Source organism: Nymphaea colorata, chromosome 3 (genome assembly GCF_008831285.2).
Source record: "Nymphaea colorata isolate Beijing-Zhang1983 chromosome 3, ASM883128v2, whole genome shotgun sequence".
Lineage (NCBI taxonomy): Eukaryota > Viridiplantae > Streptophyta > Magnoliopsida > Nymphaeales > Nymphaeaceae > Nymphaea > Nymphaea colorata.
Genome location: NC_045140.1, coordinates 6,397,101 through 6,406,695, shown reverse-complemented (window position 1 = coordinate 6,406,695; position 9,595 = coordinate 6,397,101). Strand labels below are relative to the sequence as shown.

Sequence of the window (9,595 nt, the reverse complement as noted above, 5' to 3'; positions counted from 1 at the left end):
AATGATCCGTCCAATGGCTGAATAAATTGAAAACTGTGCGAAAATTGATTCAAGGAGTAAAAGACAAGAATCGCACTGGTGACGGATCTGACCCCATTTGCATCTCTGTCAAGGATTGCTTCCTCACTGTCTCATCTTGACAACCAGAATGGACCTCTGAAACACCCCACTTTTATAGAGAAATACAATCAAATGAAAGGAAAGTGCTCATCCTTTTCCATTCATAAATAAGGAAAACACAACAGGATTGGGTTCAAGACAAACAATGGTGCAGAACATGCATACAACGTGGCAAGAGGAACCCAAAAAAAAAAAAAATACAAAGAACTACGGACCCACGTATAATGAAATCGACATACGAATTATTGTTGAAGAATTCTCATTTTAGAGTCCAACCTTCTTCTAAACCCAACGACGGTCTGTCTTCGTGAAATTCCGCCGTTTTCAATGCTGCAACTCTTTTGCTGTTTCAAGAGGAAGAAAGCTTCAACCATGGCCTCCCTCGTAAGGTTTACCAGGTTGTTTGTCTGATAGGCAGGCTGAGGTTAGGCAAATACCCAATTATGCTAGCATGTACTTCCAGTATCAAGATTTTAACCTTCTTCGATCAAACCTCCAATTGTTAATATAAATCTAAAAAATACGGTAGGCATGAAAACGCTTTTAACAATGAATTCATGGTTTAGGGCGAATCCAAGCACATGGTCACCTTCCCATAGAGTAAAACTCCATGGACCTCAACAACCCGAACTAGGCAAGCAAAACACAACCCCGTCTACAAGTGGGAGTCACAATGAAGTTTAAATCCAGGATCTGGTTTTAGTAACTCCTCACTCCTCAAGCTCGAACTGGGGGCTACTGGAAAAACAAGGGAGAACTGAGACGTTTGTCACGTTTCAAAGTTTTAATACCAGATGAATCATCAAAATTGCAAGGCACCACCAGAATTTGTAAAAGCACGAGGATGCAGTCGGTGTAAAACTGCGCGTTAGCGCCCACATCCAGGCCTCCAGGGTTTTCCTGAAAAGAAAACGATCTTGTTGAGTGGGCTAATCCTAGACATAAGAGGAAATAAAGATATGCAAGAATCTTCATTCAATTATCTAGATATAAAGTTATGAACTTTGGGATTTGATTACAAGAAATACAGACCTTACACATGAACCTGAGCATTGGTACTCCGTTGTGATTTCATGGTACCCAAAACTATTAGCACCATCTGCTTTACAGGTAGAAACTGATCTCCTGCTTCAATGGACAGTACGTTCATGCACATCGTCATTAAAACCAAAAAACAGAAGTGCTCCGATAAAATTCTTTTGCAAGGGAAGGATACATTTATTAAGAAAGCAAATTAGAAGAATACATATAGTCCTTAACAAAGAACAAAGGGCATCACCCCTGAAGTGGCTTCAAGAGATTGGGCAATGGGTGAGACAGGTGGAGGAATACATTTACAGGCAAGAAGTTGGGAATTACCCAGCTGACGCATTATATAGCTTATTGGCTTGAATCTGCCGATCTAATGTCAACTTAACCTAAGACTTCCTGTGTCAGGCTAAGCGTACATCACATGAAGAGCTTTGCAACTTCATCACTGTATCGAGCTACAACCTGATCTCTCCTGATTTTCATAGTTGGTGTGAGTAGGCCGTTATCAATCTGCAGCCACGCATGATATTCAGCACCTCATATACACTTAGAAACCAAAAACAGGAGTTTGCAAAGAAAAAAGGACGTACGCTGAAAGGCTCGTCAAGTAATAAGAATGGCCCTATCTGGAACGAACATTGGGAAGTCCTGCTGGGTGAAGCACTTGATCAGTATTTGCAGTCAGATGAAAATTAATGTCGACGTATTTGAGACATGTTAGTAATTTTGATTGTAAAAAAACATATCCATCTAAACATATCCATCTCAGTAGAATATTCAAAAAGGTGAGTTGATGCAATAACATATTGAAGTCTCTATGTGTATGAAACAGAAAATAGAGCATGTTACAAATAAGTACCATAAAAGCTACCACAGATATTAAAAAAAAAAAATTAATACTCTTTTAGCTAACCCTCATTAGATTGTCCTTCAAACAGCAAATGTTTAGCCATGTTAAAGCATGTGAGTTATTCAGTGACGCTCACCAGAATGTAAGTTCATCCCGTATCAGTTGGCTGAATATTTTTTGTCTAGAATGAACATCAAGTTCATCTGTACGGGAGAACTTTCTTGCTGCTAGTAGGAGCTCCTCCTTGTTTGGAACAATTAAAGCACCAAGTCGCCTTTGATCCTACAAAAAAGAAAGGAAGAGCCAGGATACAAGAGATTCACTGACACAGGAAGACAATCAGAAGCCTATGTCAGTAAGGCAGGCGCAGGGTGTGGATAAATTTCTTAGAGAAAACCTTTTATCCTACAGAAAGAAAGGAAAAGCCAGGATACAAGAGATTCAACGACACAGGATGACAATCAGAAGCCTATGTCATGTGAGTGCAGGTGCAGGGTGTGGATGAATTTCTTAGAGAAACATTAGGTGATATCTGTGTGTATCTCTGTGTGTAAACTAAGCTTATACGTAGACACATAAAAGATATATATGCAGTTAAATTATAGCATAACATCAAACTGCAGCCACACCCAAATAAAGTGCAAAAAACTATGTGGTGAGTCCAAAGAACACAGTCAGAAGCTACATGAAACTTGCGCAGCGGTTCTCTCTCCCTCTCCTTGAGTACAAACATTTTGACTATCATTAAACTGCATATATAAACAAAAACTACCAACTGCTTAGAAACCAATGGCTAGCTCAGTATCAACCAATCTGCATATGTTAAGGGGCTTAACCCATTCTGGGGTATGCTTTTTCTAGGCATTGGCCTTCAATAAAGACTATTATTTCATGCCCTGGTTCCATAGTGCACTCGTGTGATTCTCTGTTTGATTGTGATTTTTTTTTTTTAATCCTAGTGAGTTAATCAAGCCATTCTTCGACTTGATGCTTGTGAAGATTGAACGCATTCATACCAAGTATAAATGGGACTGCTGCCTATAAAAGATGCTACACGGTTTAGCTTCTTCCTTTATGGCAAGTCAGTGCAAAGTGCAAACAATACGCTACTCAATTATGAACAAAATTCAAGAATGAAAAGAAGAACGCAAGACTCACTTTGACATTTTATACAAACAAACATTTTCCAATGATTGGCAAAAGAACCCAACATTTTTTAAACTTTTGAGCCTAAAGCACCACTCCAAGAGTCTATCTTCCACATAGGTCAAGCTCAGCACCACTAGTATGTGGCTATAATATATGTCCATATTCCAGCATGTATGCAGACGAGAAAGATAAAATTTGAACATCGAAAGTACAGATGAATAAAAAGCATCTATCAAATCCATGCCAATCAAGAATAATTACCTAAAACAAGTACTTATCAGCTTCATGTTAACAAAAAACTAATACCTTTTCCATAAATGATTCTCCACCTTAGTGTTGTGATATAATGATCCATGGTTCAAGAAGCATGATTAGTTATACTAGTGTGGCAAGAAGCATACTGCTTCCCTCTGTAATCTGTATAGGAGAACTATAAGGAAAGAGCTCCGCCTTGGTTGGGAGATTCGGATATTAGCTGCTGAAATTCACTTATTTTCCACTATTTCTCGCACCTCATCTTGTGGTGTTCTTTACTGGATTCTTGTGCTTAGCATGCAAAGTTTTCATAACAATTTCGAATTTGCCCTTCCCTTCTTAAGTTTTCCAAATCCATCCTTCACTTTTCTTGGACAAATTCATCTTCAAGGTTAAGGACCATTACATTGAGCAATAGAAGTAGTTAAATTTAGCTAAAAATACATATTTATCCTTGATCTAAGGATGACTTTGTACGCAAATAAAACAATAAGAATGCTTTTGGAAGAATCTCTATGAGTTCTTTCACGAAACTAACAAATCCAGATTAAGCTCTTATCTTTGGCTGTGTTTTGAACAGAGGGTGCAAACATCAAAATGGAAACGATGGATTTGGAAAATCAAAACAAACACGATGAATCGTGAAAATAACCAACATGGAAAGGATTATTATGGAAAATCTCTATTCTTTGTCATATTTTAAGCATATACGCTGATTCAACAATCTTTTGTATGGCTTCTAGACACTCTTATGCTGCTTTGTGTTTTTTCTTTCCAACATTCATAAGCTTTCACAAATTCCACATTGTCATATACTCCCTACTACTTGTCAAGATGCTTGCCTCCTCCCATTGCACATCTGTTTCTCATATCCACTTTGTGTCCTGGAAGTATGTTTTCCCTATAACAACTTAAGCAGAAAAACACCAAAGGAAACACCATGTTGCTCAACAGAAAGCATGAGCATTTTGACTCTTGTGATAAATTAGATAAAAATAACTCACAACAATGCTATATCAAAGAATTACAACTGTCGGGTCCCACATGTTACGAAATAAACATTATAAGTGTCTCGCATGTGTGCACATGAATTGTAGACAAACATCATTATGACTCAGGCTCCTAATGCATCCACAACAGGCAACAGGACCAGATACAACTCAAGGAGGGTTTTGAAAAACGTTTTCACGTCTGTTTATGATATTGCAACTAAAGACCTTAACTCATTGCCCCCCACTATAAAGAAAAGTGTATGTAACATATTCAATTTCTACATGCACATCCACGATATATCAAGGATATGACACAATATTAAGAAAACAAATTGACCTAGCATGAGAGAACATAAAGAATAGCTAGACGCAACCAAAAATATAACATGATCAAAGAAGACTTTCACCTGACCAAGCACGATAATTTGTTGTATGAGGTTACTTCTAATGGCAGCTTCCTCTATTTCTGAGGGTTCAACATTTTCTCCTGACAAGCATGAAAAATTTTTTAGATACAAAGTTATGAAAACAAAGTCAGGCAAAGGCACTGCAGCTCAATGGAACAGAGATATGGATAATGTGAAAATAAATAGACAATACAGGAAAAACCAGATTGCTTAAACCAAAACAATTTATCTGCTATGACCATGGGTCAGATAATACATCTCCAATTGCCTCGGATTTTTTAAGAACTTCAAGACAACCTAGCAACTTTTGAAATTGGTGGAAGCTTTTGTTCAGGAGCAATAGTCACATTGGCCAAACAAAACTGCCCTTGAAAAAGATGATCTTACACAAATTGGAATACAGCAAACATTGAAACGCTGCATTGCAAGAGAGATTTTACAGCTTGAACTCATTGCAATTGCAATATATGTGCTCGTGCAGGCAAGATGGCAGAAGATACAAACATAGTCCAGAATATGATGAGATAGTATTTACACTAAGCCTTCTAACTTTGGGATATTTTTCCAGCACACCACAAAGCATGCCTATGAGGGTACAACTTCTACATACTAATCATATTCATACAAATAGGTTAGAAGGTTTCTTGCAAAAAGTCCATCAGAATCATATGATTGTCATGGATGATTAAGGCACACATGTTAATGTAAAAAAAATGTGTACAAAGATACAAAACATTTAAAGTTCATGAAAATGGGAGTTTGGAACCTAGTCTTAGCTTCGACTTAGCATTCAGATATTCTCCAAAGATGAATATAGCCATTCATTTCCCAAGTACGACAAGAAAACAAAGTGTTGAAAAAAGTATGCAAATATGACAACGTAGACAAAAGCTAATACTACCATTACAATACATGACAAAGGTGCCACAGAAAATAGATGAAACATGTGATTAGTGATATAAAAAGTGTCATATACAGTTTGATCCAAGAGCAAAGTACAAAACAAAAAAGGAAAACAAACAAGATTTCAATCTAACTGCTTCATGTATCATGGGCATATGACTAGACAGCACCTGTAGAAAGGACAATTGTGTCTTTTAAACGGCCTTCTAGAACCAGCATTCCACTACAATTACGACTTGGTCCAGTGGACGAACTAGGCACAATCCATCCTATGTCACCAGTATCAAGCCATCCCTCCTTATCCAAGACTTTAGTGGTAGCATCTTCATTCTTTTCCAACAAAAAGAAATAAAGAATGTGAATATGTAAGGAGACAAAGTGAAACATGTAAAACAATAAATTACAGAAGCATAGCTGTTAAAGTTAATGCTCAACAACTAAACGAGACCAGATACAATATATAGAAGTTCCAGGCACAGCAAAAAAATAGTGCATGATGTAAGAATCACCCAGAGGATATCATCAAGCAAATAATGAAAAAAAGTCTATAAATCAGCATCCACTTTTTAATGCCAATAATATCTTCTTAGCTTCCATCTTATACAGAAACAGGTCCATGAAGAGACCTTGTAATAACCTTTCATAACTTGCAGGCCTCTAACTTTTACAATTCCCTTTTGACCAGTTGGGAGATTGCTCCCTGTTTCCAGGTCAACTATCTTTATTTCTGTGCTTCGAAGAGGATGTCCGACCGTTCCAAGAACCTAAAAAGAATGTAAATACAAAATCAACCTCAACTTCCACTGAGTCAAACAAATTTATAACCTGAAAAAATAATAATATGTGCGGAAGTTCATGATGACTATATGAACAACAGCATTGTGTGGGCAGAAAATTAATTTGATCTGACCATATCTAATGTTATAGGTGAGAAATCTAATTTGGTCAAATGATTATATAACAAAAAAAAGTCCTGAGATACATATTTGGCGCATTACTGCATGTCGATTTTGGAATCACTGGGAAATCCAGCACTCGTAGAGGATTATTCATCACAGTGAACTAGAAAACCTTGTAGGTGACATCTACAGCAACAAATTCACACAATAAGCAAGAAGAAAATAAAATTGCTAGGTATAGCTGTATCCCACCTCCTGCAAAACCAGAAAGGTGAAAAAAAAAAGAAAAAAAAAGAAAGAGCATGTACCCCAGATAAAATAGTTTGGAAAAAAGGAAAAGGAAACAAGATATGGAAAAACAACTACTGGAATGGCCAAAGAGAACTCATAGACCTTGTCAGGAAGTCCCAGATCATGGACAAAACCGGGTTCCTATGTTCTCAATGTGAGGGTGGACTGAACATGCCAAATTTCCTTTGTTTCAACTCCGAGGTCACATACATGAACTATATATCATATAGTCATATTACAAACTAACAAGTTGGCAGCGCAAACATAAAGCCATCAGATTCTCCATTCTATATGAAACTAAGATGTGTGACGTAGAAAATAATATCAATCATTATGCATGATCTCCAATGGGTTGTGAGATATTTAATATTTTACAAGCTGTGCCTTTTACCAGCCCCAATCTGATTAAATAAGCATATGTACCTATATGGATTACATTGAGGAACTGCAAGTTCAGTAGAAATAATTTAAACCCCTTACATCACCATTATGAGACTTGTTATAAAGGAAATTCATCTCCTCAATTTGCTGCCTAAAGATAAATGAACTAAATGATGTGCATACATTATACTCCGGTCGGCGTGCAGCAACAACAGGTGATGTCTCTGTCAGACCATATCCATTCTGTAACCTAATGCCAATTGCCTGTCAAAAGTGTGACAAATCATTAAACAAAAGAAAAGCATCACTGCAATCACTTAATGAACTCAAAACTATGCTAACCTCAAAAAACTTGTCAATATGCAAAGGTAAGCTTCCACCACCGCTTATACCAGCCTGCAAGATTTCATGAGAATCAGCACTATGTGTCACAGTTTGTGGAGAACTTGATGCAATTAAGATAAACAAGTAGCTGGAACAAAATAATTTGTCTAACAAAGGAAGGCATGAAAAAATGGTAGACTAAGTGAAAAAACAGAATGCGGTAGATCAAACCTTCGATATTCCAAGTGATGCATGGATTTTGCTATAGACAAGCTTCACTCCAAGCATATGCAGAGGCCAGAAGAGTGCTGTCATAACCCCTGCCCACAGCCACACCAACAGAGGAGGAACACTACTAAATTGTTGATTCTGCAGCATGGGCAGGACCTTTCCCTTCAAGACAAATAAAAAGTGTTTTTATCTCATCTGCCAGAACCCATTGCTCTGCATAAATAATCATCTATAATCCCTTTTGTGTGTGAACATGCAGGCAAGCCAAGACAACCATCAAAGTAGGTTTCTACATGAAATACTGATATGCAAGTTTTAGCATGGGTAACAGAATAACTTAACCTAGAGAACGAAAGAGATGGACTGATGTCGAACACTAACCTCGTATATTCTTCTGAAGTCCATATACATCAAGCTTATCCTTATGAAAGAGAATGCAATGATTTTCCTCACACTAGAGCTTGCAGATATCTGCCTATGGATTCCACTGAAAAACCAAACACACTAGTTTGTAAAATAATATTTTAATTAACAAAACCAGATAATTATCAGACAAACAGGTTGATTGGAACCACCAAATTGCTCATAAAGCAGCTCCACGACATGGAATTACTTAGTATGAGGACTAACATCAGAAAGAAACCATCCTTCTTTCTGTCAAGCCAGCTCAAAGCAACTCGTGTAACACACAAAACAAGGAGTCATTGAAGCCAGGTACTATATAACGTATTGGTAGTTTTTCTTCAGCTGAAAACACCATGCACGACGTTCCACATTAGACACACAAATGTATTTGAGAATCCTGTCCATTTATTAGGATTCCTTTACATATAGCATATCAGTGCAATAATGTTCATTAATAAGGAAAACAGCAAATCCCCATCTGACGAACAGGCCAAGGAAAGACTCAATCAAAACTAATTGAATAGGACAAAAAGAAACAACAGCAGAAACTTGCTCATCCAGTGAGAATGCTGTCAAACATCCCACCTATAACATCAAGGAGGGAGGAAGAGAAAACTAGATAGACTTCACACATTTAGAATACATTTTTCTGGCATCATGTCCTTGTTATGGAGAGGATCCTCCAGCAAGACAGAAAAATCACAATCGTACAAGTATTGTCAAACCATCAACTAGTTGAGCCAACTTGTTGACTACACAACTTAATTGACAGCTGATTTTTGCCCGGCCTTGAAGTTGGTAAAACCTAGTTTTGTGGACTAGTCAACCAACTAGGTTAACCAGTCAAGGACTAGTCATTGACTGACTAATTTGTCTAAAGCAAGTTATATTTTGTTTCTTTTTTTCACCTTTTTCTATAAAAGATAAGTTTTCGAAAGTTTGGCTTCAGTTACAAGTTAAAAACACTTGGCCCTGTCTCTACTATTTCTAGATTTGCCCTCCCTCTCTCTCTCACTATAAATATATACATAGGAAAATTGGTAGATCCCAGAACTCTTGGCCAGGGAAAAAATTCAGACGCTTTAAATTTTTGACAAAAATTATATTTTATACAAAATAAAAACATCATAATATGTCTATAAAAACTAATTGTGGTATAAAGCTTGCTTTAGTTTAAATTGTTTTCACGAAAAATTGTGATTTCTCAATGATCAAGATTTTGATGTTATGTGAGCCATTCGGCTTCACTCATTATAAAATACGATCAAATTCAAAAAATGATTAACTTAATATATGTTTCTCATTAACATATTACTGAGATCATATCTATAAGGTTAGATCGCACGAGAAAAAAAA

General features: G+C 36.9%; 1 protein-coding gene across 4 annotated transcripts in view; it reads right to left on the bottom strand.

The window, feature by feature from the left end:
* Nucleotides 1-231: 231 nt before the first annotated feature.
* The window catches only part of LOC116249765 (probable acyl-activating enzyme 16, chloroplastic), a 31,799-nt gene continuing 22,435 nt past the window's right edge, over nt 232-9,595 (bottom strand). Inside the window, exons 9-19 of one of the 4 annotated variants that reach the window (XM_031623019.2) lie at nt 8,216-8,321; nt 7,835-7,996; nt 7,622-7,675; nt 7,463-7,543; nt 6,335-6,472; nt 5,879-6,038; nt 4,806-4,885; nt 2,139-2,284; nt 1,743-1,803; nt 1,153-1,662; nt 232-1,020 (exon numbers count right to left, since the gene is read on the bottom strand). In XM_031623019.2, the coding sequence (XP_031478879.2) occupies nt 1,570-1,662; nt 1,743-1,803; nt 2,139-2,284; nt 4,806-4,885; nt 5,879-6,038; nt 6,335-6,472; nt 7,463-7,543; nt 7,622-7,675; nt 7,835-7,996; nt 8,216-8,321 (1,081 nt within the window). In that variant the 3' untranslated portion in view covers nt 232-1,020; nt 1,153-1,569. Of the gene's footprint in view, nt 1,021-1,152; nt 1,663-1,742; nt 1,804-2,138; nt 2,325-4,805; nt 4,886-5,878; nt 6,039-6,334; nt 6,473-7,462; nt 7,544-7,621; nt 7,676-7,834; nt 7,997-8,215; nt 8,322-9,595 lie in introns of those variants that run through there. The other 3 variants (XM_031623020.2, XM_031623021.2, XM_050076534.1) reach the window with 3 other exon arrangements.